Below are 27,877 nucleotides of genomic sequence, written 5' to 3' on the forward strand. Positions count from 1 at the left end.
ATGAGATTGTTGAAATGTGTAGCATTTCTGAATGTTTTAAGCCTAGTTACTGGAGGAAAGAAGAAGAATTTATTAACTGACGAGTTTGAGGTTTTTAAAAAAATTAACAATAAGCTGAAAGAAAACCGTATGTTTTAACACATTTACACATTTTACGTTTAGGTTCTGAAAATTACGAAAATTTCTGGGATTCCGTCGACAATTCTTTTGCTAAGATTAATTTAACTCTAAATATCGATCCTTCTTCAAATGTTTTGGACAAGTACTTGAATTTGTGTAGTTTAATGCAGAAGGTGACTTGGGGAAACAAGATCTTTATTAAGAAAATTACTGATGAGGAATCCAAAAATATCGCAAATTCTTATGATTTAACACAAAATGGTGACTGTATTTTACTAATTGATGACACTCCCAAGGGTATTTTCACTATTATTTCATTCTTTTTTTACACATATTTCCCCTTAATTAACCTATTCTAATATATATATATTATTGATGTTATTATGTAGTGGAAGGTGTAAAGGAGGAAAGAGAGTTAGATTTCCCTTTTGATGATACGAATATAATTTCACAGGTTTTGAACAAGTTTAGGGTTCGGGGCGAGAATTACATAGTTCTGACTAGGAAATCTGTTCCTATTGGTTCCGGTTTAGGCGGTGGTTCTTCTGATGCTGCCGCTGTTTTGAACCGCTTATTTACAAACATAAAGTTCGGGCTTGTCAGTATCGGATCTGATATACCCTTTCTAGCTTCAGAATGTAATTTATCTACTTAAATACTCAAAATAGTTACACATTTTAAACTTATAGTTTATAATGGATTTAGGTAACTTGGCTAGTGTGTTTGGTATAGGTGATAAGATGTATGAGTATTATAACAAGAACTTATATTCAGGCTGGGTATACTTGTTAATACCTTATGAGAGCGTATCAACCGAATCCATTTATAAAAAGGCCAGAGAGCTGATCACTTCTGGCAAATTTCCCAAATGTGATTTTCACAATGTTATTATGAATTCTGTAAATTTCGTCGACAAAATCAATCCATCTGACGACCCTAATAACTTTTTTAAACACTACAAAGTGAATAATGATTTGGAAAACTGCACAACTAATAGAAAGGTAAAGAAGCTCCAAAAGGCTTTAAAGAGAAGATTTAAGAGGAATAAATTTTCCATGAGTGGAAGTGGTTCTTCATTTTTTGTTTTTTCAGACAATGACTCAGATGTTACAGCTTTGAGGGATTCCTACAAAGATCCTCTAATTATTGTTAAGACTAAGTTTAAGCAGGATAACAACTCCCATGAATTTCATTATCTATATACTACACAGTATTTATATTTATAGTTATTAGTGTAACCTGTATATCTAACTAAACATGAGAAAACGGTTAGATCCCCTTGTAAAACCTGTGAACCCCCCGTAACTTTTTATTAGTTATTTTGCTTGTCATCTTAAGCTAATAGCAAAACGCGTTCCACGGGGTCATTCCCGTTGTGGGCCAATGTGCAGGATCATGACTTTTATATTCTATAATGTATCCCTCTGAATAGAGAGCTAGGAAGACCATAAGGAATGCACCCACCATTTGAGCTATGACTGTATATTCAGCTGCGTTAGCTACCATACCTGGAAATCCTACAGCTAATGATATCTCATGACACATATAAAATATAATAGTTAGTGCAGTAGACATTTTAGGTTGATTAACAATTGACCTGGATATATTGGAATCCGTATAGTGAAGTGAATATATAAATAGATAGGCTAGAATGATCATAGTGACGATAAGGAGATCAAATAGGTGCCATAGATAGGCATGGACATCAAAGTGTTGACCAGAGTCTTCGCATTCGTCTTCTCCGATGTAGAATTCGTGTGTGGATTCTTTTTTGTCTGGGTATTGTGTCCATCCACCAAAACCATTATTTTTTGCCTGAGGTCCATGCCATACGTATTTAGTTTTAGGAGACCAGTTTGGATAGAATTTTTGGAGTAGTGCAATTATTACTGGTGGAAATATGGTAGCTATCAGAAGTATCATCTCAATCTTATCAACTAGGTAAAATGGTACAATCATACCTGGTGCAATTCCAGGATATATAGCATAGACAAGTCCCATACCAACAAGGACAATCAGTAACGGTGAAACCATAGATGGTTTGGCACTAGTATCGGAGAATCCTTCAGCAAATATATGACCATAATCAACAATAATAGTGGCAGGAGCATTATTTATAGTATTAGCAGTAGCAGCCTCAAGCTGATTTTTGAGTGTAATAGAGTATCGGATATTAGTTTTAGTATGAGTGACATAATAATAATTTTTGGAACCAGGAGGAGCAGCCTCAGCAGTTTTCTTAATTCCATCAGCAATATCCTTGGTAATAGCAGTCATACCCTGAGTCTCCTCAGCCTCAGTAATTTTAACAGCAAATGAAATTTCCTTCTCAGACCCATATTTGATAGTAAGATGATTAGGAGCAGGATCCACCCTAACAGTAGCCTTAGTAGTACCCTTAAGAGCATCAGCACCAAGATCATCAGCAGTAATCTCAATTTCAATACACTTATCCTCAGCAGTAGCAGGAGCAATTGTAATAGTAAGAGTATTCTTAGCAGTATCCACTGTAACTTTACAATTAAGAGGACTAGCGAGATGAGCAAGAGCATTAAGAACAGCCTCAGGAGCAGTAGTTTTAACATTAATATCAATTGTGAGAGTAGCTTTACCATCCTTAGGAGGAGTAATAGTGGCCTTACTATCAGTAAGAGTAGTAGTCTTAGGAGCATAAGTACAGTTACCGTCTTTAACGGTACCGGTTTTAATATTAACCTTACCCCCAGTAATAGTAATAGTCTCCTCATTAGTATCAGTAGTAGGAATACCAGTTACGATGATTTTAGTGATATCGTTAGTAGTAGTATAAGTAATTTTACCATCAAAAGAAGCATCTGGGCACAATCCATAAGCTATAGTCCACACTATAGCTGCCACAAATGATATTATGATAGCTACAAAAATGTCAATGTAGACAATTATGAAGTCACTATCGTATTTCCTTCGATTACCAAATATCAGAGTAGTAATGTAGTGTATGAATGAGGTTAGTGCTGGAAAACAGTTTTCACCGGCAATATAGATGGGTATATAATTATAATCAGCAGCAAAAACAAATACGTTATTGATTCCAAATACAAATCCAGATGCTGCAATAACAAAGTAAAATGTAGTTAGATGACCTTGGTCATCACCCATCACATAAACAACTAGTAATAGTACATAGGTGAGAAAATTTAACCATTGAGCAACAACGGAGGGAACTATGATGGCATAGAACTTGAGTTCCTTGGATTTGAGTGAGTTGTCGCCATAGCTGGTGTCGAATTTGATGATTAGTTTAACAGCTAGTTCGATTGAGTCAGCAATGATGAAACCTGGTAGACACCAGAGTTCCAGTGAACTTGCCATTCTTCTAACAAATACACTGAATAGATTCTCTGGTAACTTAAATCTAATAAGTGCATATGGAGCAGAACTATATGAGAGTCTAATATTGAGCATCATAGCAAGTCCGGCAAGTATATATGCTGACATGAGTAATGAACAGTTACCCCTATCATCTTCAGCAGGCATACAGCCAATAGGACAATAGGACGGGTGTTCTTGTTTAGTTTCAGCACCACCAGGAGCAGACATTGTTTAGATGTTGTTAGTAACTCCTTAATTGATAACTAAGTATCCTATCTGTGACCTATATTACTTGCTAATACTCTTGGAGTTAGCTACTACTATATTACAGAAATATTACTTAAAATCACAGTATCCATCAGAACAAACATTAAACATTAGCTAGAAAGGAATAAGATGGGAATACCTAACTACCTATATAACAAGAAATGCCATATCCAAGCATGAACAGAAACGTGAGTACCTTTGCTTCCGTCTGATGGTAGGTCTGAGTCTTTGCATTCTTCTGCTGCTGCTGCTGTGTGGTCGTTCGAGTTTCCTTGGTGGTCTTTATAGTAGGTCCAGCCACCGAAACCATTATTAGTTCTGTTAAGTCCATGGTATACGTATTTGGTTGATGGAGACAAGTCTTTCCAGATACTAAAGATGGAAGGAATAACAGTTATATTGAACTTGTCAGTAGATATGGAATCATGGTACTTATTATTGAAAGCATTCCATGCCTCTTCAACTTGTGTATATTGAGTATCCCCCTGACCAGGACCATATTTACCTGCTTGTTTTTGAGCCACAACAGCGTTATATTTCTGTTTCACACCGCTACCATCAAAATTGCTGTATTTATCCTTGATAGCCTTGGCCAGATCAGTTAGATCAGGATCATCATTTTCAGCAGTACCAAGTTGATGTAGAGCCTCCCTAAGAGTCTTAGGTTTACCAGGATCACCAGGCTGATCTTTATCTCCGACCGCATCCTTAAGATCTTTAGCTTCCTTTTTAGGAGAATCAGTATCACCACCACTAGCATTAATGTATAGGTCATTGGCTGCACTATATAGTTTACCGGCCAGGTCCCGGAGTCCTTCGTCTTGTTTTGAACCAGCTTTTTACGTACATGTATCAAGAGTCATTTATTGCTATACATAGAATAAAATTATTTTATAAAATTAACTAATTCCAGTCTCAATATTTCTGGTAATATTAGTAGTAACGGTTTCATTAGTTGGTTCTGGATCCCTAAAAACAAATAAACAACAATATATACCTTTGTTTGAGATTAGCGTAGCCTGCAAATAACTTTGGGTTGTCAATATTAAGGTGAAATCTCCTGGCGGCTTCAACAATTCCAAGTCTTTTAATTGTTTTAAGACCACGCATTGAAATCCTAAGCCTTATGAAGTACTTTCTTAAAGGATGCCAGATCTTTTTCCAATGCAAATTTAACTTCTGGGTCTTACGAGTTTTTACTCCTGAATGGCTTATCTGCATCGCCTTTGTGTTGTCCATCTTCCCCAATAACATACATCTATAGATGGAATTAAAATACATTTATTTAAAAGTAAGTATATAAATGGTATAATACCTCCGATATGGAAGAACGATGGGTTTAGCAGGTAATTTAGTGCGTTTATTAAGTCTCGGAACTCCACCTCCTCTACCAACTATTCTGTGATGCCTGACTTGGCTAGATTTAGGTTTCGTATGGAATTTTTTACCCTGAAGTATTTTTAAAGAGTTTTACAATTAATGTGTGGAATATAATAATTGGTTAAAAGAGTATATGAATAAAAGAATAGAATCCAAACATACAAACATAGCTTCTTTATGTCTTTTTTCAGAATATAAAATAAATTCGTGTATATTTCCGACTACAAATAAAAAATTAGAGATTCCAAGTGAAAATATAATAAGCTATTTCTGTAGAATAGTAAAAAATAAAACTAATACCATTTTGATACAAATTGACATTATTTGGGAATTTGAAGGAAGAAATGCGATATATTTGGAAGAGAACGATAAAATGTGAGATGAGACATTTTGAAGTTAAAAACATCACATGAAAGATTCATCATAAAAACTACGGGGAAATCAGTTAAATAATACAAATAGATATAAAAATAGTTAATGTGTACAATAATGTTGAATTTTTACATAATATATAAAATAAAACGGTTGGGATTGGGTAATGGAAGGACAGGATTGAAAATTGAATAAATAACTAAATTAAGGAGTAAAATTCTCAGTTTATATAAATACTAAATTACAAATAAGTGTTATATATAATAAAAAAATGTGTAAAAAATATCCTAATTATGGTATCACAACCTATAAATTTTCATTAAAATTAAAACCATTTTAAACTAAATGATAATAAACCTTAAAGCAAAGTGTGTAAAATGAAGGAATTTAATAAAAAATTAAAGGAATTTTAAAGGATGTAGTGGTATTGGTTATTGGTTGTTTCCCGTATGTATGAGGCTATTGTTGGGATTGTTCACAATGCCAAATTAAACCTTAAATAAGATTCTGTTACTCTAGCTTCTGACAATTTTGGTTTATTTAAATAAGCTGTTTTTTTGGTTTTTACTAGTTTTCTCATAAACTTTTTTTCAATTTATATCAAATAATATAACCATGACTCAATCAAAAAAAGTTATACCTTAGTCTATTTACTATTCATTACAACAGATTTTAGTTTATATAGTAATTATGATTAGATTATAATTACTAAATTTTTTTTAGTTTGCATTCCCTAAAAATTCACACTTGAAGCTTTCCGAGTTGAACACAAAGAATTTATTGCTTCTCTTGCTCGTTACCGACGCTTGTCTTGTCTTGGCTGGGTTTGTCGGTTTTACTGTGATAACTCGCGTTTTCGGCTCGTTCTCATTTAGCGCTTTCAAATCGGTGGTCTTTGATGTGAACGTCCTGCTCGGAAAAAAGTGCCCCTTCACCGGACTAAGGACCATGCCTAACGTTTCTCTACCCTCTGTATATGCCGTTCTTGTTTTCTACGCACTTCTTGTTCCTTTCGGACTTTTCTTCAACTTGTATTTTTTTATCTATCATTTATATACACTAGTTTCTCAACTTTCACATTTTTGTGTTAATAATTTTTCAGCTTACTTGTCAAGCATGCCTTAAGGAATAAGGAAAAAAAACAATAATTTATTATATCTTTTACATATTAATTATAGTAGTAGATTAAACTTTAGCTTTTCTGCGTTCGCCACGATTAAGGGCGTGGAAGCCATTTTTAATGGGATTGACCGATCTGTTGGCTCCACAGGCTTCACAGTGCTGCGTGAATAACCTTGCTCTACAATCTCTTTCCATAGTAGTATTAGGGCTTTTACACATTGAGCATGTTACATACTCAGCTATAAAATTATTAAACTATAGGTATGGGTATGGTATGGGTATTAGAGGAATATCTATAAAAATAGGTACTGATATATTTCCTTAAAAGACTTTCGATATTTTTCGGACCATACTTTCCTTTTAGTACTAATTGTCCATCACCTGCAATTGACCCTTCAGTTCCTAGTTCAGCCAATACGAATTGATGAACATGATCCATACTTCTTCCCATTCTAAATTCAATGAAATAGAATTAAATTTAAAGTAATCTAAGTGGGTACATTGAGCAGATGTCACGGAAATTGATCCATGCAACCTTCTTTGAGCCGACTCTAACAACTTGAGGCGGCTTTATGGTATATCTCTTGCTTCCACTCAAGTCAGGGTTATTGGCGTTAATCATTGATTGTATTCTCGCCAGTAACTATGGAATCCATTAGTGGAAATTTTAAATATATATTTTAATTAAATACCTCTTCATAGGGGTAAACGTGTCCTTTAACAAAAACCTGTCCGGTTCCATCGATTATCTCAGCTTTAGGAGATTCTGAAAATTTATGAAAGGTTATATCAACTAATTTATTGCTGGTAGGTGATAAAACATACCTGCATCAACTGTTCTTTTTTTCTTTTTTTCACCGAAATTAAACTTTGGAGGAGAATCTTTTGAATCTAACAAATTATTAAAATTCGCTCATAAAATAATTGCATATGGCTGTACCGAGCGGTTTTGGGTCTTGAGATTCTGGTTTCAAGTCCATACTACTCAGTTTATCTGCAACTTCCTCCTCAGGAGAGCCTTTGGCAGAATTCTAAAAGGTTTTAAAGAAATAAGCGCGAAATTACCTCTGATGTCACATCACTCAATTTCCCCATTGAAACGTGAATTAAAATAAAAATCAGCCACTAGGAAATTTTTGTGAAGTTTTAAAAAATATAATTGGTGCTTTTTTAATTGCAATATAAATATAAAGTACATGGATGAAGCTGGTGGGGAGAACTGGTGGAATAAATGTGTAAAGCAATTAAATACTAAATTATAAACTTTAGATTAGGTATACATTTGCGATATGGATCACAATGAAAGGGTTTTCAGAGATTCCGTAACCTAAAACATCATTAATTAAGTCACAGAATATTTTTACAGTATTTAAAATTACACAGTTATATGATGTGAAATAATTATAAAAAGAACTTACGTCATCTGGAAGGACATTTCCTTTTGTTAAGCTTTCTTCGTTCTCTCTAATTAGTTCGTCGAGATCGATATCTTCGTCGTAGTCGAAATCGTCTGCAGCCCCTTCATCATCCATGAAGAGGTTCGGGTTAAAGGTGAATAGATCCTTCCCGGTAAGCTGTGTTGTTGAGTCCTTAGTTACTCTATCTTTTAGTTCGTCTAAACGGCCTTTTTCCTTTTCCTCCTTCCATCGCTTAAATGATTCCTCAGTTACCATTTCACCTCCAGGTGGAAGCTCTCTCCTCTACCACAGATTAAATTATTTTATTTATAATCAATACCTGTCGTTCTATCATTTCTTCTAGGGTTTCATCATCGTCAACTACTTCTTGTGGTACATCGCTAGCCAACACAAACCCTAATACGTTTATAACCTTACACATATAACTGTGTTATATAGTAAAAATGCTTAAAGAGTAACCTGGAGGAAGACAATGCCTATATTTACAGTCATCACCGCCATTTGGGCAAACCCAAAACCAGCCATATTTCTAAATTTTAAATTTAAAGTGGTTTAATACCTTGGACTCAACTGCTTGTAGGAAGTACTTGCATATGATATCAGTGGTACAGGAGTTAGTGTTTTTTTGTTGCACTACACCTTCCAGTGTTGTTATATCCCAAGTACTCATATTCTCATCTACACCAAATATTTATGGGATATCTCATACTCTATTTAACTAATTATACATATTTATTTAGACCAACCTTCCTTAGATCGTTGGATACGTTGATCTAAATAAATATCTATTTTCTGGTCCATTCTTGATTGTTTGGGTTCATAAAGCTTCTGAGACTCCATACTCACTTGCTTCACGGTCTCGGTAGCTAAAAATTATTATTCCTTGTATATATTGGTTTGTGGAATTGTAAATATTTTTGGTGTTAATACTTTTGAAAAGGGATGCGATTAGAGCTTTTTGTTGCATGATTCTATTCTTTTCCTCCTTTTCTTTATTTTGCTGGGCGATATACTTATCGCTATCCTTTGGAGGTTGTCCGGTAATCTGCTGTTGTATACTCTTTATATATCTATATCATTTTCAAACCAAATTCACATTGTAATACACTATTCTAATAGTAACATAGTTATAAATAAGGTATCTTATAATTGTTATATTAAAAAGAATAATAAAAATAGTAGAAATTTGGTAGAATCTTTAGATATTCTGATTAAATATAAAAAATACTTTTGAACTGATTTGCTTTTTTTATTTTTTAGGCCGAAGGTTTTATCCTCTACGATTTTCTGTTTTTGTTTTTCCAGTGCCTTTTGCTGGGCCTTCTGTTGCTTGGCGTTTCCTCCTGCCATACTTACTCTAATTTTACATATATTTTAATTGTATTTTATGTTATTAAATCTATCTCATTTCAGATATTTCAACTAAAAAATCGTATTACGATGGGGAACGGTTTCGCATCCACACATCTACCGTTTCTATCATTATATTTTATAAAACTTTTCCATTTATACATTTAATTCTATAATAATATACTAAACTTTTAAAACTATTGGTATTCTTCCGATTTCCTACTATTTATTACTATTAAACTACTGATGTTAAAATAATATTTATAAAAATAACTCAATAATACATTAAATTGTTGATTGACTGATTTTTTCCAAATATTGTCCATAATTATAGAGTTTGAACTGTGGATTCTTCATCATTTTGTAGATTAAATTGATGTTCTTTACGTCCTCTGAATTTTTGGCGATTATCCAGCAAGAGGTTTCATCGATCCATGAGATTGAAACCCAGAGCGGAGACCATATTTTCATGATTTCCCACTTTTTCCACACGTTTGGAAACCCGAACATATAAAAGTGCTTTGACATGTCCTCTTCATTATTCATATTTATTACAGAAGGTTGACACTTCACTAATCTTACTGAATTCACTACTTCCCCAAATATATTCATTATCACCTTTCCCATACTGTTTGCCGTGTTAGATGTGTCCAGGTATGCCTTAATTAAGTTGTTTAATGAACTATTTTTATTCTTAATCACAGTCTCAAGTTGATGTATGAATACTATTGCAGTCATTAAACTATCATATCCAGCTTCATGTTCTTTCTCGGCCTCATTTAGTACATTTCCGTATCCACAAACAATTCCGCGAGTGCCCAAGGAACTTATTTCAAACCTGTTTAACACATTTTGATTAGGTAAGAATGAATTGTATAGAGATTTTAGAGTTGTGTGAGGTGTGAACTGTTGGTAATATTCTGATATATATTTGGTGTCGAAAATGGTTGGAAACACTTGGACCCACTTCTTCTTGAAGTCCTCTACGTTTTCAGGCAAATCGCCGTAGAAAGTTTGATAAATGTGTAAAATGTCGTAGAAGCAATTGTGGCCCACAAGTATTTTATTGTTTTTGGAAATCTTGTCAAATAGTGTTCTGAGTCCTACTTGCTTATTTATGGCCTCTAGTTCTTCCTCCAATAGTTTCCGCTCCTCCTCTAATAGTTCCATCTGAGTCTTGTAAACCATTACATACCTAACTCCGTTCCTCTGAGATGAGTTACTATACAAATTTGGGTACTTGATTGAGATAACAGAGTGCATTAGAAGTCTTAAAAAGGCACTTTCAACTTCAAATTCCAACGGCGCTCTCCCCTCATCGCCTTCCACTAGTATCCACTCATTTATCCTTTCTATCATTTGCTCCACTACTCTTCTATCTTCTAAATCCTTTATACTACTAACATCGTATTCTGTATTCACATTACTAGTGTTTCTGGTGCTTTCAACGTTTGAATCGGACAAATTCTTTAAATTCAACTGTATCTGATGAAGTTTCGATACTATTAGCGATTTCCTTTCCTCCTCTTCTTTTGGTGTCAGATGGGTTATTCCATCTCTTATCCAACTATTAAAGTCGAAATTGTTATCCTTTAGAAAGTTAAGCGTAGACATGTTAACTGAAAAGCTCTTCCCTTCTGATGGGATCGTAAACAGTGATGTTGTGGTCAGTTTCCAAAGATCATTCTCGTATTTCGCCATCGTTAGTCCTATTTGGCAGGGAATAAACTTTTTTGCTCCCAAAGAGTGTGACTCATAGCACTTATCAACTCCTATAAAACGTTCATCCTTCACATGTAGCCCCGTGTATTCTACGTCCAGAGCTACAAAATCCGACCTCTCAATCAACTCTGTAATTATTCCGCTGTGTAGGTCCCATAATGGTCTGGTAGTCACATTTGATCTAGTAGAAAAAAAGCTTTTATAATTCAGTTGAAAATCACAGCACCTTATCAAATTAAAATTAAAATCTGATGAAATTAAAACATTTTGATAATTTGAACCAATGTGTAGAGAACTGGATTGGTGATCGAAAGGTTTAAGTTGCGATAATTTACTCGTAAAAATCAAGGTAGAAAACGATTTTTTATATAAATTTCCATTAAATTTATTTAATATATTGTAGAATCCAGGAGATAATAAGGGTTTTGTTAACATTTATATCATTACCATTCATTGACAGATTTTCATAGCATTATTTTATTAAAACTGTATTTATTATTATTTTTAAGAATATTGTACAAAAATGGTGAAATAAGCATATTTAAAATGGAAGGATTAAATTACGGAATCTGTCTCGCAAGTATTTATTGCCTCATATTAACCAAATTTATATTATATACTATAGAATTACACAGTCTTTAATAAACCATTTAAAGATAATTAATTTTTTAAAAAATTTCAATTTCAATTTAATATTTTAATGCAGTTTAAGTTTTAACATTTGAAATCTAGTTTTAATGTAGTTTAAATTTAAATTTTAATTTAATTCTAAAAAATCCCAATTAATGGTTTGGATATGTCTCTATTTGAGAGTTTTGAAATTTTTTGTCCCGAATTTGTTGATTCCGGTCATCATTTCGGGTTGTTCGATAGAAAATACCTCGAGCTAATAACAAAAACAGGACATTTATACAAAAAATTAAGAAACTTTTGTGAAAACATACCAAACCCCGATTACGCCTCTGAATTATCAAACATATTCACCAATAATGGTAAATTTACCACTGATTTTGAACCAGAATCACTGGAGTTTTTCTCAACTAACACACACATACACGGTCTGATAGAAAATACTGATAGCTTTATGGAAAATTGTATTACCTTACATAATATAAATGAATTTAAACCAAGTCCATACTATTTATGTTGTTTTGCAAATTCTATGAACTCACATTTGAACAAATATAGGAACTACTTCAATAGCCTGAGAAACCTTACACACTTATCAGTGCAAGTATCATGTGTGTCAAAATTTACAGAGAAACTCTTTAAACTTCTACAACTTCTAAACAATGTTATCGTACAGGTATTTCCCTAATCAATTTCACTTATATAGCATATTAACACTAATATTGTAGTTTGAATACAAATCACTGGAATATAAAGATGGATTTCCAAAATTCAAGTGTTTACTGGAAATATTAGACCAAGATTATCCCGATGAATTTAACAATATTGTAAACTCAAAATTAAGAGATGATTTACTAGAATTGTTTAGAACACAGCTCACATACTGGCTAATATATGGAAAACTCATTGACCCGTTTGGGGAGTTCATTATATCATCCAGTGAATGCGAAAAATCAGATTTAAAGTCCAAATCTGCAAGCATTTTCATCAGCGAACTGTTGAACTTTAAACCTAACAATAGCTCTAGTGAGTGTAACCATTTCCTCACTATTAGTAATTTGGTGTATAGTTCAAGAATCAGTGATAATGCAACTTTTGGTCCTGTGGACCATAATACCGCAAATACCATACTCATGATAGGTAAACTGGTTCCAATATTAAACTGTATAAGTGCAAACAGCTCAATAAATAAAGTACTTAAAAAGCTAGCTGATGATTGCTTATTTAAGAATTGGAATGAAGTGACCTCTGATAATGAGAAATTCAGTTCAGCAATAGAAAATTACAGGTTACAATTTTCTACAATCCTGTGGGACACTTATAATCCCAAGTATAACATATTGAATAAAATTAAGCTATTAAAGAGCGTCTATTTACTTTTAGAAAAGCCAATATATGATCAACTGTTTGAGCAATCGTATGATATAATGTCAATGAACTTTGGAGAAAATGAGTTAAAAACTGTAAATAAGTCATTTACAACACTAATTAATCGTCTTAAAGATGATATGGATGGTGGATTGAGTCCGGAAAACGAAAATTTGGATAATTTTAAATTTATGAAGTTCACAAACCAATTTGATATAAATTCATCATTTAAATTAATTAATGACATAGAGTGAGTTTTAAAAAATAATTTGTTATTTTAGGTTAAATGAAGGTTCTTATGAGGTTGGAAATGAAAGTAGTATTTGGTATCCTGAGCTCATTTATGTAATGAACGGATTCAACATGAATATTGTTGTGGATTTACAGTTAGTAAATCAGTCGAAAGAATTTTCACTGGTCATATCCCCTAAAATTTCCCATTCGGCCAATGGCAGAAGTTTTAATGATCATAGAACACTCAACTGCAAATGTTTGCTGATCAATTTTAGGGTGATTCACTCAAATTTTGCTAATTTAACATTCTCAATTGACATTGTTCTAAATCACAATCCTTCTGATTGTGAGAATAAGTTCACTAGAAGCTTAATAAGCAGAATTGAAAAAGTAGTGGAATATAAAGAATCGAACCTAAAGTTGGGAATTGAAATGATGCTAAAAAGAAATAGTTTAAAGGTGTTTCTAAAATCTGTACCTGATGAGTTTTGTTTCCTAAATAACTATTCAACACAATCAAGTAATCCCTCAAATTACTCAAATCAGTCTAATAATTCAAATAATTCAAATCCGTCTGGTTCATTTGATAATGAGAATGTTGATGACTTAGAAATTGCTGGAGGAGTAACAATTTCAACTAAAAGTTCTGAACACGAAGAAGATTTGTATGGTTTGGATAATAACTCGATTAATTTAAGGATTGAAATAAACCAGGAGAACATGATTGAACTGCTTAAACTGGTTTCAGAATTCTCATACGTGGGAATCGTACACCATTCTAAGGATTTAGATTATTCCTTGTCTGAACTAAGTATTAAAGGAATTAGTAATAAAATCAAGATACTATCCTGGAATTATTACACCATCAATTATGATACTTTGAATTGTGCTCAGAAAATCAATTTGAATAATTCCAGTGAAGTAAATTTTAACCACGATTTCGATAATTGGGCCAATATCATATTATACTACAACACTAAAGATATCAACTTTATCAATACTAAACCGTACTATCAAGTCTTCCAACTGTTATTCAACACCAAGTAATTTTTACAACTTTTAATTATTTCCATAAGCATACATTCTAACATTTATTTAGGAAAATTATGTATGGGCTTGAAAACAAATTTTTAACCGATTTTAAAATAAGGACCAGATACACTGAATGTGAAAATAACTTAAAGTACTCTGACCACATGTTATTAGTTAGGAAGACTTTTGCATTCAAGCATTTCCTACACAGCAGGTTGTCTCGCCTATTGTCGAGCCTGTACTCGCTTGTAATTGTGCCAAGTTACCTGGAACTGGAATCATTCATGAATAATTCCAACGACTTCTTAAAAATTATTCATAAGCATGATGAATATATAACAAAAATACAAAGGTATTTTTATCATTATTATATAAATTTTATAAATTTAATGTAGATTGTTTGTATCTAATGAGAATGTGGTTTCTTCATATATCCAATGTCTGAATGTTTGTCTGAGGTTCATAATGACGTTTGACACGTTTAAAGAGTTCCTTGGACTCAGCTATGGAGAAGTTTACGAATACCTTTACCTAATCGATCAACTGAGGTACTTTTCACAGCATTATAATTTTTAGGGAAACGTTTGAGGATAACTTTGCTGTGCTGGAAAATAACTATAATCTAATATAATATATATAGTATGTACTAATCAAGAAGTTTAGTGTGTTCTGAGTCATAATAATTAAAATGAACTAGTAAATAGTAGTACATTAAGGCTTATCAAATGACCTTGACCGCTGAGGGAGCTCTCGCCTCAAGAAAAAGTACAGAGGCAAACTTACCAAAAGACGAATCGCCATGAGCGCCAAGTGTATCTCCCTGGTGTAGAAATAAGTTTTGGAAAGATAATTTAGCCCAATGTTGACAAAGAGAACAAAACCGATGAGAGTGACGAGGAAACCCTTAATGCTTCCCTGATACTGTATAGGAACTTGACTGTCCAAGTAAATGTAGTACTGAGTCATGAAAAGACTGTAGTTCAGTGACATTAAAATGCTGGTGAAGATGGACGCCGGCAAGTTGGTAAAGAACAATGACATGTGCATGACTGCACTAACGACGTTGAGGAACAGTATGATGGGAACGGAGCCCACCTTGTTCAAAACAAAGGTTGAGAGTATGGAAAAAATAAAGGAAAGCGGGATTAAAATTTCGTTGACCGTGAGAGCAGTCTTGTTATCCCCGTACAAAATTGGGAACGACTCCTGAGCAAAGGTGAGTGAAATCACGTTAACCATCGAGGCGAAGGATAGAACGAGAATGTCAATTCTCCCTAGAATTGATAAAAAAGTTCTAAATTCCCACTTATTGTTGTGAATGAATACATCTTCTACCTCATCATTTGACGCAGTTTTTGTCCTTTTAGAATTTAGCTCGTCCACTATGTTCAGCTTCACATCTTTCTCGAGCAAGTTCGGGAACAGAATGGACGAGAGTATGAAAATGGGCAGATGGGTTAAAATGAGCATGACCACGATGATGTTGATGGGTTTGTGGTCATGAAGTGAGTACTTGATTCGGTTAAGGATGAAGGTGTAAAATGTGCCGAAGCTTAGGGAAACTGAAATTGCAATCATGCATACGTTAAAAAACTTCTTTGAGTATTGTGCGATAGTGAACACTGGGAAGGCTATTCCGTTTGAGGAGATCCCGCAGAGAATACACGATAGGATGATCACTGCGTGAACGTTATTACATGTCGGTATCAGGACCCAGGAAATAACTCTGAGGACTATAGACAGTAAAACCGTGATTTTGGGCCCTACGTTGTCCATAAAGATCCCTGTGAAAATGCTTGACAGAAACTCTGAAATCCTGTAAAACGACAGCAATCTGCCAACATTGTAGGCCTGGTTGTCGCATAGTGGTTTCAGGTAAAACAGCTTTGGCGGGTCATCTACATTCTCACAAAGCTTCGAGAAAACTCCTTCGCTTATCAAATACTTGGCTGTGGACGACCAGCCGTCGTAGAAAGGTCCGATTGTCATTGAGATTATGAAGTAAAAAATTAATCGATATAGCCAGAATATCTTCATTTTAATCTAAATTTATTTGATTTATGATACAAATTCTAAATAATAGTTTTAATTTAAGAGTATTGTGAGATTAATAAATTCATTTGTTTGACTAAAAGCAAAAACCGCTAAGCTAAAAAAAATACTGTACAAATTAAGATGAGTTACGATAATTTAACGTGCTATAAAATTATTAAAAATACAAACGATAAAAGATGTTGTAAAAACTAATAAATAAAATTATTTATGGGAATCTATTTATCTAGATCCTCAACATGTGTCACTACACTTTAAAATTTTATTTCCTAAATTACCTTCAAATCAACTCGAAATTTTATTATATTAGTTTTATAACATTAGTTTTGGAAGATTCTTGGTATTTTCACAACAATTATATAACAATTTATCATAAAGTGAATAGCTATGAATTTGGTGAATCAAATTAGATTGATTTTGTCCTCTTTTTACGGTTTAGGTTCAAAAAGATTAAAGCCACTTCAAAGAGTGTCCTCGCAACAATCATTGCGATGTGTATATAGTTGATGCAACCGAACTTCTCGACGAGAGAAATGAGCAAAATGTTAAAGAACATTGAGATTCCTGAAAATGTGTTGATGGTGCCCACGAGGCTTCCAAAGTACTTTGAGTCAAACGTTGACTGGATGTAAATGTAGATCTGTGTAAAGAGTATTGAGGCGTATGCGATTAGTGAAGAGGCTGTGATATAGCCCGCCACTCTCGCACCGCTAAACGCTACGAAGTGCGATAGTATTCCGAACATGTTTGAGAAAATCAGTATTGTGACCGGGTTGAATACTTTGTACAAAAATCCAATAAAGAACGTCAAAATGAAGCTGAACGATACCAAATATTCGTTCAGAATCATCACATCATTATATTCTCCGTACATTGTCGAGAACATCATCTGCATAAAGTAGAAGTCGAGAAAGTTTAGCACGAAATAGGAGCATGTAACTGAGTATTCCACGCTCTTCAAATACTTTACAAACTTCCTCAAGTTCCATTGCGACTCGTCCATTGATATTTCTGTTTGTACATGTGCATCCAGATCCACATCACTGCATTCACTTCCTGATCTTTCAATTCTCACAGTGGTATTATCTTTATACCCTAATATATATATCTCAAATTTTTATCAAATATGTATATATAAATAATAAAATTTTGACTCTATCTACCAGTTTATATTGTTTTACCTTTATCATTACCATCCTTGGTATAACTAGATATACATGTGTCCATAGAGCTATGTTCTGAAATCTTGCAATCTCTAACTGAAGATTGAGAAAAGGTAGCGAGAGTTAAATCAGAGCTAGGCGTATTCTTCCCATCTGTCGATATCAAATCGTCTGTAGATATCATATCATCTGTGGATATTTGGTCATCAGTCTGTTGTATAGACTTAGTTGACTTGTGTTTAACTTTTGGCGTTGGTGAGTTCCAAGGAAATAGTATAAGTCCAATAAACAAGCATGGTATGTGTGTAATTAGTACTGAGTATAGTGTAAAGCGATGTGGGTCTGCTCCTGTGAAACCGAGCAGACGTTCTATTACCATAATATACAAACCTGCCAGTGTAATTCCTATACCCATTACTGTAGTTGCATATTCCTTGAAGTTAGTTGTGTACATATAAATGGTCAAGGTCGGGTATGCTATTGCGTTTCTCGACAAACCTAATAACACTGAGCTGAACACTATCGCTGAGTTGTTAACGTTTTTAACTGAAAATATTAGCCAGGTCGCTATTCTCATTAGTATACCAATCAAAAATGTTATTTTGGGGCCCAGAATGTCCAACAAGAGTCCCATTACAAATCCAATTGTAAGTACTGATGACCTTATGATTGACCCGAGTTTTGCTATCATAAATCGCTGTGGCGAGCATCGAAAACTGTCGGTTGCTGGTCCGAAGCGCTCTGACAAACTACATTCGCTGGCGTAAACGTCAATTCTGCACAGATACTTTTCTGTGGTTGTCCAGTTTCCGAAATACGGACCTACAAAGATGAGCAAGATGAAGTATATCAAAAGTCTAATCCCAAATCTGCATTTTATTTTAAAATCATGTAGCCTATACGTATAGTTACCCATACGGACAGGAATTCGAATCGTCCTTATCTTCATTTTTATTATTCTAAATTACATAGCTTTGCCATAAAATTATTTTTTAAAAAAAGGTTATTTCATAATTTCAAATGATTCATAGAATATTAAAGTTAATTTTTTCCTCATTTTATCACCCCCTAACATTTATTTTAATATTTACTTGAAATTTGGCTACAATTTTACTTTTTAAAATTCCCAAAATTTATTTTTATACACACTAATTATATACAAATTAATTTACGATATTATGTAATGCACAATGTAGAATATTATGACGTTGTATGCTTGGTACCCTCCCATCTCACTAGGGATCTCCTGAAATATATGAAGGTGAAGATGAATAGAAATAATATTCTAAGAAACAGAAGAGCGATGTTGATGTTCGTGATCACACTCTTATCCGTTAACGGACTGATGATGAACATGTTGACTAAGAGGCTGACCCCTCCCATTGTGTTAAGGAATCCCAGAATGCTTGAATAGTAATCCTTATTAACTACAGATTCGATGTAAATGTACACTTGTGTATTGTATATACTGTAGCATATGTTGAAGAAGATGACAATGAAGATTCCTGCTGTGTAATCGTAGAACATTGAACATAGTTGCATCAAGGCCCAGATAACTCCAATTCCCATGATTAGTGTATATGGTGAGATGCACCTAGTTATAAAAATGAAGATGATGCAGGGGATAAACGAGAATGGAAGTACATATTCTGCGAACGCCAACAAGAAGGAGTTTGAGCTATAAATGATTGTGTAAGATTGTTGTGAGTATGTGATTGAAACCACGTTGAGTGAGAAATACAGTGTGCACACTATGACCTCCACTGAGTTTAGTGCCTTTAAAAACCCTTTAAAATTCCACTTTGGCTTGGTTTCCCCCGTCTCCTCTGTTGGTAAGTTCTCCTTTGAAGACTCTTCAGTTACAATTACACTACAAGGATTAATATCCAGACTAATTTTTTTAGTTATTTCTAACGATTCGTTCTGTGCTGATTTAATTTCAGTTGATTCTGGCCTTTTAAATCTTGACTTATCTATTTTTCTACTATATGATTTGGTGTGTAAAAGCGAAATGACTGAAACTTGTCTCGCCAGCTCATTGTAATGTAATCCCTCCACTTCCTCCTCAACTGGTTTTAAACATTCTTCTGTATCCCTTTCCAACCCTTCTTCATATTGTAAATATCTTTTCGCGTCATTATTTAAATTGTCTGGGAAGAACAGAAACGAACCCACTAGACAGGGTAACAAAAACACGAATATGAACAGCAGTCCGACCATCTTAGGTGACATTGGCGTTTTTCTCGCGACTAGTTCGACCAGCTTAATTAGTAAACATGTGAAAGACGATGATGATCCTACAAAAATCATCACCTGCGATTTGCGGCTCTTTGAGTATCTTTCTATCGTCAGCGCTGGAAACAGCGTGGCGTTTGAAGTCAACCCAATAAGTATCATTGAGATCCTTAGCATTGTTCCCGACTTCGGGAAAATGACAAGGAAGATCCAGGACAGTATGCACATAAAAACGCCTACAATGGCTACGATTCTGGGACCCAGGTAATCCACCAAAATCCCTGTTGTTACCGATGATGCAAACTCAAACATCCTTGCGTATGATAGTAGTGAGCTGATTGCGATTTGCTGTTTTTCACATCTAAAAGTATCCGTCGGTGGGCCCACGATATCACTTTCGACACATTTGGAGACGTATGCATCGCTTTGGAATAGGAACTTCTCTGTTGTGGTCCAGTTATCGAAGAACGGCCCTGTTATTGTTGCGATTAGAAAGTACACAATTGTCTTAAATAAAAACCGTGCTCTCATCACAGTTTCGTTGTGTGTTAAAGCTTTTTGTGTTTTCTTGAATTTAAATTCTAGACTCCTCAAATAAGCATTTTTGTATTTAATTTATGAACTGATTGAGAAGATCCCCCGATTTTTAACATTTATGTTATAAGCAGGGATTTGTTTTAGGTTTGAAGAAAAAAGGAGGGTATGAAAATATAAACTCTAAAATATACTCAAAAATTCAGTCAGCCAAATATTAAATTATTCAATTAATACTATAATATTGATATAATCTATAGGTGTTTGATCAGATTAATGTCGACTATCAAAACATTAAAAATTAAAACTAAAATCAACTACTAAAATATTTATTATACAAAATCTACATTAACTTTAAAATATAATAAAATTTTAATGAGAATAAACCGCCATATGGTTAGGGATTATTGGTCTGTTGTCGTCAAGTTCTAGGATGGGGTCCAGAGAGTTAACTTTTCATCTTCGGGGAGTTTCCATAATCTAATCCTACCATCTGATCCACCAGAGAGGAGTAAATCACCTTTTTCCATCAGATGTAGAAAGTGAACTTGCTATCATAAATTGAATTTATAAGAAAATACCTCATCGCGGTGTGCCTTCCATATGAACAACATTCTACCTGAGCTTGTACACCAAATAGTTATTACTTCCTATTCTCAAATTTATTTTTAAAATAGTTTTTATTAAATTTCTTTCTCAATAATATAACTATTTTAACTTGCTTTAATTCGCATTATTACACTAGTTAACACTTGTAATTTATATAACTAATAAAAATAGGTAGCTGTGGTTATAATTTAAAGAATTACATCGTGGCCTGCGATTAGTTGTTTATTTTTGCTCCTTACAACTATTGAGTAGACTTTATTAGTGTGTAAAATCGAGGTGGTTGAACTCGGTGAGAATCTCGCTGTCCTGTTAGCTCCTGGTATGCTCACATTCACGGTCTTTTCAACATTAGAAGAGCTATTACTATTCCTAGAACCCACTAGGGTGCACAACTCAATTGTATTTGAATGTAACTTAGGCTTACTATTATTCCCTGATAAATCTACGTTAATTTTATTGTAGGGGTAACATGAAATTGTGTTCCCGTGTGATATGAAAACATTCTTTCCAGACACCAGAATCTTCCTGATATCAAGCGGCTCCAACAATTTGGTAGTATTTACCAGTACCGGTATTTCCCTTTCCATATAATACGATAATATGTCATTATCTGAGGATCCTACGAGCATCACGTCTTTTTCAACTGTAGCGGTCATTATTTTATGACCATTTAAACGTTTAGTTAACCTTCCTCCTGCTACAACTCGGTTACTCTTTACATTGACCTTTCTGATATTACCATCATAGCCAGATGTATAATAGTGGCCATCGTATATTTTAATTGACAGTATGGCGTTTTCGTGGAGCTTTAAAGTGTCAATTTCCTCAAATTCAAAGCCATCCTCCTTAAACAAGAGTCGGAAACGTTTGATAAAACCCAAATCTGTGCCCATGACCAATATTTTAGAGTCCTCGTCATAACAAATACACCGAACCTTTTGTGTAAATGTTAAACACTTCTTTTCAACAAATTTATATTCAAACTCATCTGTTTAACCATACAATTTATGCAATAATTATTGTATCATAATATGTAAATAACTAAAAAATACCGTATTGAAATATTTTGATTGCTCCTAGAGTTTCCAGTTCAATAAAAGACCATAATTTACCAAGTTTACTCAAGAATGTTTTCTCCTAAAAATATGTGATAATAAATATGGAACTTCGTAGGCGACTATCAGTGAGCATTCATTTTCCAGAACAACGCAGTCTGAAACTGCATAGTTGTAACCAGCTGTCGTTGAAACTAGTTTAATCTGAACTAATTGTTAAATGATATTATTATAGGAATAAATATGTCAGAAATTGTGAATGTTAAACTAGTTGTGAAATATATGTAGCAGGGATTTAAAAAATAGTTCTGGTACCATTGGTGGTGTAGGAACCTCATCAAGATAGTGGATTAAATCAACGAATTCCAAAAGATGTTGACTACATCTTGTATCTGGTCTAGCAAACAATTCCTAATCATTAATTTCAGTTTGTATGTATAAAATTGTGTTGAGAATACCTTCAAAAAGTTATCCAAATAATCTACAGCGTTGTGGAGATGCTCTAGAGCTCCTAATCCTGCGGTAAATTCGATATCTGGAAGCGCAGGAACGTCACAAAAATTTTTATCCAAATCACGCTGAAGTTCCTCAAATTCCGCGAAAGTTCTGTACCCTGAAATTATAATTTTTAGTGTATATTTAACAAAAATGTTGTGAATTTTGAATTTATTTAATAAATTAGTAGAATTAACTGAGTTTTATTATAAAGGATACTTGACCAGTTCCAACAGTTATATGCGATATTGATTTCATACTGAAATCGATGCGATTTGCCTTTTTTTACTGAAACTGAGAATTTGGAGAGATCCATAACCAATGTGTTGGATATTTATGGAATAGATAAAGTAATGTTTATACCCAATATGATAACGAATTATTTAGTTTAATTAAACTTTATCGCACATTTATTGTAAAATAATTTCTTTTATTTAGATTGATATTTATAAATTTAGTGTAAAATAATTTAAACTCTCCTATTTGTAGTTTTAATTATGGTAGAATCTAAATCACATGATTCGGACGATGTTGAATCTGATCCTGAAGATCAAAGTAACCCTGAATTAAATGATAACGATGATGAACTAGAAGTTGATGATGATTTTGAAATAGAAGAAGATGATACTGAGGGTCTGGAAGATGAAAATGAACACAAAGTCGAGGAAATTAGTCCGAATTCACAAAATATGGTCTGGAGAAATGACGAAAGGCCATTAAATAGCGGTAACTTATCTTATACATTCAATTATTTACCATAAAAAATTCTAATATTGGAGTAGATGAGGAGTTGGAACTTTCTCCTGGGTGCTATGATATGTTACATAGGATTTCACTGGACTGGTCATGTCTTTCGTTTGATATTTTAAAGGATGACCTTGGTGCCTGTAGAGTCAATTATCCCTTTGAATGTTACGTAGTATCTGGAACTCAGCCCGGCACTTCCAAGGGTATGGATTCTCTGATTCATGTCATGAGGTGGTCAAATTTGACAAAAAATTTCGGTGAAATTGATAGCGATGATGAGGAAGATGAAGATGATTGTGTTTTTAGAATTTCTAGCATAAAACATAAAGGGATTGTTAATCGCATCAAAGCGTGCCCTCAAAACAGCAGGCTGGTATGCTCAATGTCAGATACAGGGAATGTATACATTTGGGACATACAAAATCAGCTCAACAACATCAACACAGGTTATATATATATATTAGTAAACCTAGTTAAACCTTCAATATATAAAATTGGTTAGACAACTGGAAGGCGGAATCTCCTCATAAAAAGAAACCTTTGTTTACTTGTTCATTACATGAGTCTGAAGGATACGCAGTATCTTGGAGCCCGTTGGTTACTGGTAGGCTCGCTACTGGGTCCTGTGATGGGTCTCTTGTTCTCTGGGAACCTATTGAAGGGACTTGGAATAACACAAAAACACTTCAACTCGACACGTCAATTGAGGATTTGAATTGGAGTTATACGGACTCAAATGTACTTTTGTCTGGTTCTTGTGATGGACTTTTAAGGTTAGAGAACATAATAAATTTATTTATTTAGGCTCGTGGATGTTAGAAATGGACAAGTGGTTACAAAAGTTAGCGTGTCAGAAACCGACCTTAACTCTATATCTTTAAACTCCATAGATAATAATTTGGTTCTGACTGGATCCGAGGACGGGTCAGTAAAGATATTCGACCTTAGATATCCTGAAACCTACCTTTCGAACCTAAAGTGGCACAAAAAGCCAATCACTTGTGTGGATTGGCATCCACTTGACTCATCAGTCTGTTCAGTGAGTTGTAGGGATGACTCAATTTCCATTTGGGACGTCTCAATTGAGGCTGAAAGTGCTAGTGATTCAGACATTCCTCAACAGCTTCTTTTCCTACACATGGGCCAGACCGAGATCACCGAAGTGATGTTCCATAGAAACATTCCTGGAGTCATAATCTCAACTGCCCTGGACGGATTTAACATTTTTAAGACCATCAATGTTGATTAGCGTATTCACTGCACTATACATTTATGCTACAATGTCAATTATCCTAAATATACAATATAAATAAATAGATAAATTTGTTTAAAAAATTATAAAAGCTTTTTGGCTTGTGTTTTAACAATAGCGATGGTTTCAGTGATGTGTTTTTTCATTGCAACTAGGGCCCGCCAGTCACTGACGAGGTCAGGCGGGTCCAGGCTATCCTCTTTGAACTGGTAAGTCAGAGGCAGGTCAAGCAGGTAACTTTCCAGATACTCTAGTGTTTCAATGATGTCGTACACATCCTTCCTGTCCTGCTTAAACAGCGGCATTTTAAACAGAGTTGACAGGTTAAACTTCTTCAGCTGGTCAAACAAGTTTGCCGAGTTAGTGTTATTGTTTACTGAGTTGTTTACAGAGTTTCGTATATTATTACTTGCGGTTTCTGTAGAGTTAGTTTTTACTAAACTATTCAGCCTTTGTAGCCTTGACTCATACTTCAATTTATTCTGGTTATATTTGTTCTGGAAGTCTTGCGTATTAATCTTCAAGTGCGAACTCGTTCCAATCTCCCTGATAAACTCAACAGCCGAAACTAAAAGTGTAAAGGCATATGCTTCTTCTGATATGTGTCGACTTGGGTGTCTGAAATACTGGATGAATTCTATGCAAGACTGCAGCTCCACGGGGTTCGTCAATATGATTGTCAGGATCAAGAGCGGAAAAGCCTCATCACAACTCACGTCCTTATCACTAAAAACCATAAAGTAAAACAAGAATATTTAAACTACTAATAATCTAAATGGATACGTCACTTTTTGTATTGAGTAGACTACTAGACGGCAGAAGTTAAGGATGATGATCAGTTTATCTCGTGGTGATCTGTACTTATATAAATTCCTTAAGTGGTTTTGGGCCTCCTTTAGAATGTTGACGTCGCCCATGGTTGTGATCTCCAGGTGGTGTGGTTCTATCCAGTTTAAGCACAGCATTTGTATTTGAAGTCTTTCATCCTCTATTGCATCCATTGGGTCCATTCGGTAACACCTAACAATAACCATTAGTGTTATTTTAGTATTCGTTTATCATTATATCTTAATGGTTAAACTATTTATAATTTACTGTGGATAGAGTTTTTGCATTGTGAATTTTTCGAAACACTCAACCGTCTCGGTTTTCTCCTCATCCGTCAATTTGGAAAATATTTCCAACTATAAATTAATTTATTTCAAGTATAACTTGAGTGTGTGGTATTTAGAAACGTACTGAGAGTAGTTTTGGGGCATATATATCGATGAAGTTGTGGGATATTGTAGCAACCTCACTGCGGACCATATTTCCCGGCAACATCACCACCAATCTATACCAATTATCACCATTTATATAATAATTTATCTAATAATTTAGTTTATGAATGAACCCTTTAATAGCCGTGACAATATCATGGCACGAGGGATCCTTAAGACGTTCAAGAAACTTGTTGTATGGTGTTTCAGGTCTGATGTAAGTGCCTACAATAATTTTAGGTGAAATAATCAAAATCATAGTAAAAGTTACTTGAGTCTAGAGATTCTGTGGACGAGTTGTAAGTTTCACAAGAGTCCGTATAACTTAGTGAGTGTGAAGTATCCAGAGTGGTATCCATTCTAACAGTATTGTTTAGTTCCTTGTGGTAGCCGAAGGAAGACGATTCATCGCGTGCAGAGAAATTCCAGGAGCGTTCTGTATCCTCCTCTGAAGTGTAATTCATTGGTGAAACGGTTTTCTCAGGCGACAACTTAACATTCTCTAAAATGAATAATAATTAGTTAAAAGAATATATATTACTAGGGGAAATGTGTTACTGAGATACCTTGGAGTGTTGGTGAGTCTGAAAGTTCAAACTCCTGAACCATTTCAAATATTAATTTAGATCGTCCAAATTAAAATGTATATATTGTACAGTTTGTATCATATTGAAATTTTCTCAATATTATGTTACAAAAATTTTCAAATCGATTTATATTTATTTTAAAATTAATAGTAAATATTATTTAAATTTTAATTATATAAATAATTTAAAACATAATTAATTAAATTTTTTAAATCATTTTGTTGATCGGAAAACAATGTATGTTGTGTTTGTACCATGCTGTGAAAATAATAAATAATGTTTTTAATCTCATTTTACATTTTTTATTTAAATAATTTCTTAAATAATGAATAAATTAAAGTCTTATTTGCTCACTTTAGAGAGCTTGTTATTTTTAGTTTTACTCGCTCTTTTTGTTATATTGACCTTTCTCTTTCAAGTTTTCGTCTTCATTTTCACATTTCCATACTATTTCTATGATAATTATTATATACACAAGTTAGGGAACAGAGTTCTCATAACCTTAGTACATTTTGGTAATTTTTTATCTGATTGTTATATTTTCCTATTTAATTTTACAAATTTAATTATTTACTTAAACGTTTAAAAATGTTTTAGCTTCCTTTTATATAAATATACACTGGAAATGTGAACCTTTGACAGATTTGCCTTCTAGAGATCCAAAAAATAGAGTGATTCTGATGATCAATCACATGAACCTCGCAGGTACTCTGATCCCATTTATTACCTAAATGACATACATTTCCAGACGCCATTGTGACAACAACACTCTCAAAGCGATTTTATTCTACATATTTATATAAAGATGCACTTCACAGAATATATCCGAAGCCTATGCTTCATCTAATCGGACAAGTCCCTATTTACTTTCACTATGACAAGGATAAAAAGACTAAATCTATCAAGAAGGACTGTGTGTTGGGTGTTATGGAGGTAAATATAATAGATTAACATACATAATACAGAGGTGTAAAACTTTAATGGATAACGGCTTTGATTTATTTGTATTTCCTGAAGGAACAAGATCGAGGACTGGTAAACTCCAGGAGTTCAAGGACGGGTTTTTCAGATTCTCTGTTGATAATGGTTACGATATCATTCCATGCGGTATCGTTCAATTAGATAAATAGTTCTCTAGTAGTTAATATTTCTTATACCCATATCTACTCAATTACATAAATCTTTCAGCTGTTCATAACACTAAAGATGCCGTTTATAAACCTTTGTGTGCTACTAGCCGTACATTGTATATAATGGCAGGATCTCCAGTCTCCCCAAAAGTAATTTTCATCCATTCTACTCAGTTATATTTAATTAACTAGTTCATTGGTCAATTCTTAAACAGGGTAAGACTGTAGAAGAGCTAAAGTTCGAGGTAAGAAAGAAGGTCTACAATCTTATTAAAATGTCGCCAACTTTTGACCCCTCGACAGAAATCGTAGAAGAACTGGAATAACCTTGTGTAACATATAATTTTATATCTTCTATACAAATATCTATTATTGTCAATTTTATGATTAATT

The 27,877-nt window shown here is 33.8% G+C and overlaps 15 protein-coding genes across 15 annotated transcripts, besides 45 other annotated features; 4 read left to right on the forward strand and 11 right to left on the reverse strand.

The window, feature by feature from the left end:
• Nucleotides 1-54: a sequence feature (Signal peptide predicted for TA14545 by SignalP 2.0 HMM (Signal peptide probability 0.950, signal anchor probability 0.005) with cleavage site probability 0.636 between residues 18 and 19).
• On the forward strand, nt 1-1,346 carry TA14545 (4-diphosphocytidyl-2c-methyl-D-erythritol kinase, putative; the record flags this gene model as incomplete). The annotated part of the gene is made up of 4 exons (XM_946940.1): nt 1-127; nt 163-417; nt 510-758; nt 826-1,346. 4 exons carry the CDS (start codon nt 1-3, stop codon nt 1,344-1,346), a joined length of 1,152 nt encoding a protein of 383 aa, XP_952033.1.
• Nucleotides 1,347-1,458: 112 nt separating this feature from the next.
• TA14540 (Tpr-related protein family member, putative) lies at nt 1,459-3,699 on the reverse strand (the record flags this gene model as incomplete). Its single annotated transcript, XM_946941.1, has 1 exon — nt 1,459-3,699. One exon carries the CDS (start codon nt 3,697-3,699, stop codon nt 1,459-1,461), a length of 2,241 nt encoding a protein of 746 aa, XP_952034.1.
• Nucleotides 1,531-1,599: a sequence feature (10 probable transmembrane helices predicted for TA14540 by TMHMM2.0 at aa 32-54, 123-145, 155-177, 184-206, 221-243, 521-543, 553-575, 630-652, 672-694 and 701-723).
• Nucleotides 1,618-1,686: a sequence feature (10 probable transmembrane helices predicted for TA14540 by TMHMM2.0 at aa 32-54, 123-145, 155-177, 184-206, 221-243, 521-543, 553-575, 630-652, 672-694 and 701-723).
• Nucleotides 1,744-1,812: a sequence feature (10 probable transmembrane helices predicted for TA14540 by TMHMM2.0 at aa 32-54, 123-145, 155-177, 184-206, 221-243, 521-543, 553-575, 630-652, 672-694 and 701-723).
• Nucleotides 1,975-2,043: a sequence feature (10 probable transmembrane helices predicted for TA14540 by TMHMM2.0 at aa 32-54, 123-145, 155-177, 184-206, 221-243, 521-543, 553-575, 630-652, 672-694 and 701-723).
• Nucleotides 2,071-2,139: a sequence feature (10 probable transmembrane helices predicted for TA14540 by TMHMM2.0 at aa 32-54, 123-145, 155-177, 184-206, 221-243, 521-543, 553-575, 630-652, 672-694 and 701-723).
• Nucleotides 2,971-3,039: a sequence feature (10 probable transmembrane helices predicted for TA14540 by TMHMM2.0 at aa 32-54, 123-145, 155-177, 184-206, 221-243, 521-543, 553-575, 630-652, 672-694 and 701-723).
• Nucleotides 3,082-3,150: a sequence feature (10 probable transmembrane helices predicted for TA14540 by TMHMM2.0 at aa 32-54, 123-145, 155-177, 184-206, 221-243, 521-543, 553-575, 630-652, 672-694 and 701-723).
• Nucleotides 3,169-3,237: a sequence feature (10 probable transmembrane helices predicted for TA14540 by TMHMM2.0 at aa 32-54, 123-145, 155-177, 184-206, 221-243, 521-543, 553-575, 630-652, 672-694 and 701-723).
• Nucleotides 3,265-3,333: a sequence feature (10 probable transmembrane helices predicted for TA14540 by TMHMM2.0 at aa 32-54, 123-145, 155-177, 184-206, 221-243, 521-543, 553-575, 630-652, 672-694 and 701-723).
• Nucleotides 3,538-3,606: a sequence feature (10 probable transmembrane helices predicted for TA14540 by TMHMM2.0 at aa 32-54, 123-145, 155-177, 184-206, 221-243, 521-543, 553-575, 630-652, 672-694 and 701-723).
• Nucleotides 3,700-3,881: 182 nt separating the features above from the next.
• TA14535 (50s ribosomal subunit protein L28, putative) lies at nt 3,882-5,524 on the reverse strand (the record flags this gene model as incomplete). Its single annotated transcript, XM_946942.1, has 6 exons — nt 3,882-4,573; nt 4,643-4,707; nt 4,769-4,996; nt 5,054-5,187; nt 5,281-5,339; nt 5,413-5,524. The coding sequence occupies 6 exons, from the start codon at nt 5,522-5,524 to the stop codon at nt 3,882-3,884; spliced, it is 1,290 nt and encodes a 429-aa protein (XP_952035.1).
• A 685-nt stretch (nt 5,525-6,209) lies between these two features.
• On the reverse strand, nt 6,210-6,440 carry TA14530 (uncharacterized protein; the record flags this gene model as incomplete). The annotated part of the gene is made up of 1 exon (XM_946943.1): nt 6,210-6,440. One exon carries the CDS (start codon nt 6,438-6,440, stop codon nt 6,210-6,212), a length of 231 nt encoding a protein of 76 aa, XP_952036.1.
• Nucleotides 6,441-6,675: 235 nt separating this feature from the next.
• Nucleotides 6,676-7,707, reverse strand: TA14525 (eukaryotic translation initiation factor 2, beta, putative; the record flags this gene model as incomplete). The annotated part of the gene is made up of 7 exons (XM_946944.1): nt 6,676-6,851; nt 6,922-7,064; nt 7,113-7,255; nt 7,305-7,378; nt 7,438-7,503; nt 7,553-7,643; nt 7,678-7,707. The coding sequence occupies 7 exons, from the start codon at nt 7,705-7,707 to the stop codon at nt 6,676-6,678; spliced, it is 723 nt and encodes a 240-aa protein (XP_952037.1).
• A 170-nt stretch (nt 7,708-7,877) lies between these two features.
• On the reverse strand, nt 7,878-9,380 carry TA14520 (uncharacterized protein; the record flags this gene model as incomplete). Its single annotated transcript, XM_946945.1, has 7 exons — nt 7,878-8,312; nt 8,350-8,426; nt 8,490-8,559; nt 8,590-8,708; nt 8,777-8,896; nt 8,961-9,100; nt 9,259-9,380. 7 exons carry the CDS (start codon nt 9,378-9,380, stop codon nt 7,878-7,880), a joined length of 1,083 nt encoding a protein of 360 aa, XP_952038.1.
• A 285-nt stretch (nt 9,381-9,665) lies between these two features.
• On the reverse strand, nt 9,666-11,537 carry TA14515 (uncharacterized protein; the record flags this gene model as incomplete). Its single annotated transcript, XM_946946.1, has 1 exon — nt 9,666-11,537. One exon carries the CDS (start codon nt 11,535-11,537, stop codon nt 9,666-9,668), a length of 1,872 nt encoding a protein of 623 aa, XP_952039.1.
• Nucleotides 11,538-11,898: 361 nt separating this feature from the next.
• Nucleotides 11,899-14,942, forward strand: TA14500 (uncharacterized protein; the record flags this gene model as incomplete). Its single annotated transcript, XM_946947.1, has 5 exons — nt 11,899-12,408; nt 12,461-13,350; nt 13,382-14,377; nt 14,434-14,718; nt 14,762-14,942. The coding sequence occupies 5 exons, from the start codon at nt 11,899-11,901 to the stop codon at nt 14,940-14,942; spliced, it is 2,862 nt and encodes a 953-aa protein (XP_952040.1).
• Nucleotides 14,943-15,077: 135 nt separating this feature from the next.
• Nucleotides 15,078-16,403, reverse strand: TA14495 (uncharacterized protein; the record flags this gene model as incomplete). The annotated part of the gene is made up of 1 exon (XM_946948.1): nt 15,078-16,403. The coding sequence occupies one exon, from the start codon at nt 16,401-16,403 to the stop codon at nt 15,078-15,080; it is 1,326 nt and encodes a 441-aa protein (XP_952041.1).
• Nucleotides 15,123-15,182: a sequence feature (10 probable transmembrane helices predicted for TA14495 by TMHMM2.0 at aa 5-23, 120-142, 149-171, 186-208, 253-275, 290-312, 315-337, 342-364, 376-398 and 408-427).
• Nucleotides 15,210-15,278: a sequence feature (10 probable transmembrane helices predicted for TA14495 by TMHMM2.0 at aa 5-23, 120-142, 149-171, 186-208, 253-275, 290-312, 315-337, 342-364, 376-398 and 408-427).
• Nucleotides 15,312-15,380: a sequence feature (10 probable transmembrane helices predicted for TA14495 by TMHMM2.0 at aa 5-23, 120-142, 149-171, 186-208, 253-275, 290-312, 315-337, 342-364, 376-398 and 408-427).
• Nucleotides 15,393-15,461: a sequence feature (10 probable transmembrane helices predicted for TA14495 by TMHMM2.0 at aa 5-23, 120-142, 149-171, 186-208, 253-275, 290-312, 315-337, 342-364, 376-398 and 408-427).
• Nucleotides 15,468-15,536: a sequence feature (10 probable transmembrane helices predicted for TA14495 by TMHMM2.0 at aa 5-23, 120-142, 149-171, 186-208, 253-275, 290-312, 315-337, 342-364, 376-398 and 408-427).
• Nucleotides 15,579-15,647: a sequence feature (10 probable transmembrane helices predicted for TA14495 by TMHMM2.0 at aa 5-23, 120-142, 149-171, 186-208, 253-275, 290-312, 315-337, 342-364, 376-398 and 408-427).
• Nucleotides 15,780-15,848: a sequence feature (10 probable transmembrane helices predicted for TA14495 by TMHMM2.0 at aa 5-23, 120-142, 149-171, 186-208, 253-275, 290-312, 315-337, 342-364, 376-398 and 408-427).
• Nucleotides 15,891-15,959: a sequence feature (10 probable transmembrane helices predicted for TA14495 by TMHMM2.0 at aa 5-23, 120-142, 149-171, 186-208, 253-275, 290-312, 315-337, 342-364, 376-398 and 408-427).
• Nucleotides 15,978-16,046: a sequence feature (10 probable transmembrane helices predicted for TA14495 by TMHMM2.0 at aa 5-23, 120-142, 149-171, 186-208, 253-275, 290-312, 315-337, 342-364, 376-398 and 408-427).
• Nucleotides 16,335-16,391: a sequence feature (10 probable transmembrane helices predicted for TA14495 by TMHMM2.0 at aa 5-23, 120-142, 149-171, 186-208, 253-275, 290-312, 315-337, 342-364, 376-398 and 408-427).
• Nucleotides 16,404-16,824: 421 nt separating the features above from the next.
• Nucleotides 16,825-18,530, reverse strand: TA14490 (uncharacterized protein; the record flags this gene model as incomplete). The annotated part of the gene is made up of 2 exons (XM_946949.1): nt 16,825-17,513; nt 17,600-18,530. 2 exons carry the CDS (start codon nt 18,528-18,530, stop codon nt 16,825-16,827), a joined length of 1,620 nt encoding a protein of 539 aa, XP_952042.1.
• Nucleotides 16,852-16,920: a sequence feature (10 probable transmembrane helices predicted for TA14490 by TMHMM2.0 at aa 28-50, 102-124, 174-193, 208-230, 358-377, 392-414, 416-438, 443-465, 477-499 and 509-531).
• Nucleotides 16,948-17,016: a sequence feature (10 probable transmembrane helices predicted for TA14490 by TMHMM2.0 at aa 28-50, 102-124, 174-193, 208-230, 358-377, 392-414, 416-438, 443-465, 477-499 and 509-531).
• Nucleotides 17,050-17,118: a sequence feature (10 probable transmembrane helices predicted for TA14490 by TMHMM2.0 at aa 28-50, 102-124, 174-193, 208-230, 358-377, 392-414, 416-438, 443-465, 477-499 and 509-531).
• Nucleotides 17,131-17,199: a sequence feature (10 probable transmembrane helices predicted for TA14490 by TMHMM2.0 at aa 28-50, 102-124, 174-193, 208-230, 358-377, 392-414, 416-438, 443-465, 477-499 and 509-531).
• Nucleotides 17,203-17,271: a sequence feature (10 probable transmembrane helices predicted for TA14490 by TMHMM2.0 at aa 28-50, 102-124, 174-193, 208-230, 358-377, 392-414, 416-438, 443-465, 477-499 and 509-531).
• Nucleotides 17,314-17,373: a sequence feature (10 probable transmembrane helices predicted for TA14490 by TMHMM2.0 at aa 28-50, 102-124, 174-193, 208-230, 358-377, 392-414, 416-438, 443-465, 477-499 and 509-531).
• Nucleotides 17,841-17,909: a sequence feature (10 probable transmembrane helices predicted for TA14490 by TMHMM2.0 at aa 28-50, 102-124, 174-193, 208-230, 358-377, 392-414, 416-438, 443-465, 477-499 and 509-531).
• Nucleotides 17,952-18,011: a sequence feature (10 probable transmembrane helices predicted for TA14490 by TMHMM2.0 at aa 28-50, 102-124, 174-193, 208-230, 358-377, 392-414, 416-438, 443-465, 477-499 and 509-531).
• Nucleotides 18,159-18,227: a sequence feature (10 probable transmembrane helices predicted for TA14490 by TMHMM2.0 at aa 28-50, 102-124, 174-193, 208-230, 358-377, 392-414, 416-438, 443-465, 477-499 and 509-531).
• Nucleotides 18,381-18,449: a sequence feature (10 probable transmembrane helices predicted for TA14490 by TMHMM2.0 at aa 28-50, 102-124, 174-193, 208-230, 358-377, 392-414, 416-438, 443-465, 477-499 and 509-531).
• Nucleotides 18,390-18,530: a sequence feature (Signal anchor predicted for TA14490 by SignalP 2.0 HMM (Signal peptide probability 0.002, signal anchor probability 0.980) with cleavage site probability 0.001 between residues 47 and 48).
• Nucleotides 18,531-18,781: 251 nt separating this feature from the next.
• TA14485 (uncharacterized protein) lies at nt 18,782-20,347 on the reverse strand (the record flags this gene model as incomplete). The annotated part of the gene is made up of 1 exon (XM_946950.1): nt 18,782-20,347. The coding sequence occupies one exon, from the start codon at nt 20,345-20,347 to the stop codon at nt 18,782-18,784; it is 1,566 nt and encodes a 521-aa protein (XP_952043.1).
• Nucleotides 18,830-18,889: a sequence feature (11 probable transmembrane helices predicted for TA14485 by TMHMM2.0 at aa 5-23, 90-112, 119-141, 151-170, 183-205, 332-354, 367-389, 393-415, 420-442, 452-474 and 487-506).
• Nucleotides 18,926-18,994: a sequence feature (11 probable transmembrane helices predicted for TA14485 by TMHMM2.0 at aa 5-23, 90-112, 119-141, 151-170, 183-205, 332-354, 367-389, 393-415, 420-442, 452-474 and 487-506).
• Nucleotides 19,022-19,090: a sequence feature (11 probable transmembrane helices predicted for TA14485 by TMHMM2.0 at aa 5-23, 90-112, 119-141, 151-170, 183-205, 332-354, 367-389, 393-415, 420-442, 452-474 and 487-506).
• Nucleotides 19,103-19,171: a sequence feature (11 probable transmembrane helices predicted for TA14485 by TMHMM2.0 at aa 5-23, 90-112, 119-141, 151-170, 183-205, 332-354, 367-389, 393-415, 420-442, 452-474 and 487-506).
• Nucleotides 19,181-19,249: a sequence feature (11 probable transmembrane helices predicted for TA14485 by TMHMM2.0 at aa 5-23, 90-112, 119-141, 151-170, 183-205, 332-354, 367-389, 393-415, 420-442, 452-474 and 487-506).
• Nucleotides 19,286-19,354: a sequence feature (11 probable transmembrane helices predicted for TA14485 by TMHMM2.0 at aa 5-23, 90-112, 119-141, 151-170, 183-205, 332-354, 367-389, 393-415, 420-442, 452-474 and 487-506).
• Nucleotides 19,733-19,801: a sequence feature (11 probable transmembrane helices predicted for TA14485 by TMHMM2.0 at aa 5-23, 90-112, 119-141, 151-170, 183-205, 332-354, 367-389, 393-415, 420-442, 452-474 and 487-506).
• Nucleotides 19,838-19,897: a sequence feature (11 probable transmembrane helices predicted for TA14485 by TMHMM2.0 at aa 5-23, 90-112, 119-141, 151-170, 183-205, 332-354, 367-389, 393-415, 420-442, 452-474 and 487-506).
• Nucleotides 19,925-19,993: a sequence feature (11 probable transmembrane helices predicted for TA14485 by TMHMM2.0 at aa 5-23, 90-112, 119-141, 151-170, 183-205, 332-354, 367-389, 393-415, 420-442, 452-474 and 487-506).
• Nucleotides 20,012-20,080: a sequence feature (11 probable transmembrane helices predicted for TA14485 by TMHMM2.0 at aa 5-23, 90-112, 119-141, 151-170, 183-205, 332-354, 367-389, 393-415, 420-442, 452-474 and 487-506).
• Nucleotides 20,279-20,335: a sequence feature (11 probable transmembrane helices predicted for TA14485 by TMHMM2.0 at aa 5-23, 90-112, 119-141, 151-170, 183-205, 332-354, 367-389, 393-415, 420-442, 452-474 and 487-506).
• Nucleotides 20,348-20,778: 431 nt separating the features above from the next.
• Nucleotides 20,779-22,825, reverse strand: TA14480 (uncharacterized protein; the record flags this gene model as incomplete). The annotated part of the gene is made up of 8 exons (XM_946951.1): nt 20,779-20,901; nt 20,932-21,000; nt 21,160-21,947; nt 22,012-22,096; nt 22,126-22,218; nt 22,330-22,425; nt 22,473-22,627; nt 22,729-22,825. The coding sequence occupies 8 exons, from the start codon at nt 22,823-22,825 to the stop codon at nt 20,779-20,781; spliced, it is 1,506 nt and encodes a 501-aa protein (XP_952044.1).
• Nucleotides 22,826-23,006: 181 nt separating this feature from the next.
• Nucleotides 23,007-24,505, forward strand: TA14475 (uncharacterized protein; the record flags this gene model as incomplete). The annotated part of the gene is made up of 4 exons (XM_946952.1): nt 23,007-23,235; nt 23,292-23,702; nt 23,759-24,029; nt 24,061-24,505. 4 exons carry the CDS (start codon nt 23,007-23,009, stop codon nt 24,503-24,505), a joined length of 1,356 nt encoding a protein of 451 aa, XP_952045.1.
• An 86-nt stretch (nt 24,506-24,591) lies between these two features.
• On the reverse strand, nt 24,592-26,376 carry TA14470 (vacuolar-protein sorting-associated protein, putative; the record flags this gene model as incomplete). Its single annotated transcript, XM_946953.1, has 7 exons — nt 24,592-25,227; nt 25,273-25,528; nt 25,604-25,692; nt 25,748-25,841; nt 25,902-25,992; nt 26,039-26,269; nt 26,334-26,376. The coding sequence occupies 7 exons, from the start codon at nt 26,374-26,376 to the stop codon at nt 24,592-24,594; spliced, it is 1,440 nt and encodes a 479-aa protein (XP_952046.1).
• Nucleotides 26,377-26,679: 303 nt separating this feature from the next.
• Nucleotides 26,680-26,766: a sequence feature (Signal anchor predicted for TA14465 by SignalP 2.0 HMM (Signal peptide probability 0.002, signal anchor probability 0.998) with cleavage site probability 0.001 between residues 29 and 30).
• TA14465 (1-acylglycerol-3-phosphate O-acyltransferase, putative) lies at nt 26,680-27,810 on the forward strand (the record flags this gene model as incomplete). Its single annotated transcript, XM_946954.1, has 6 exons — nt 26,680-26,869; nt 26,952-27,059; nt 27,103-27,287; nt 27,320-27,461; nt 27,543-27,634; nt 27,700-27,810. 6 exons carry the CDS (start codon nt 26,680-26,682, stop codon nt 27,808-27,810), a joined length of 828 nt encoding a protein of 275 aa, XP_952047.1.
• Nucleotides 26,716-26,784: a sequence feature (1 probable transmembrane helix predicted for TA14465 by TMHMM2.0 at aa 13-35).
• Nucleotides 27,811-27,877: the final 67 nt, after the last annotated feature.

Source organism: Theileria annulata, chromosome 2 (assembly GCF_000003225.4).
Source record: "Theileria annulata chromosome 2, complete sequence, *** SEQUENCING IN PROGRESS ***".
In the NCBI taxonomy this organism is placed as follows: domain Eukaryota; phylum Apicomplexa; class Aconoidasida; order Piroplasmida; family Theileriidae; genus Theileria; species Theileria annulata.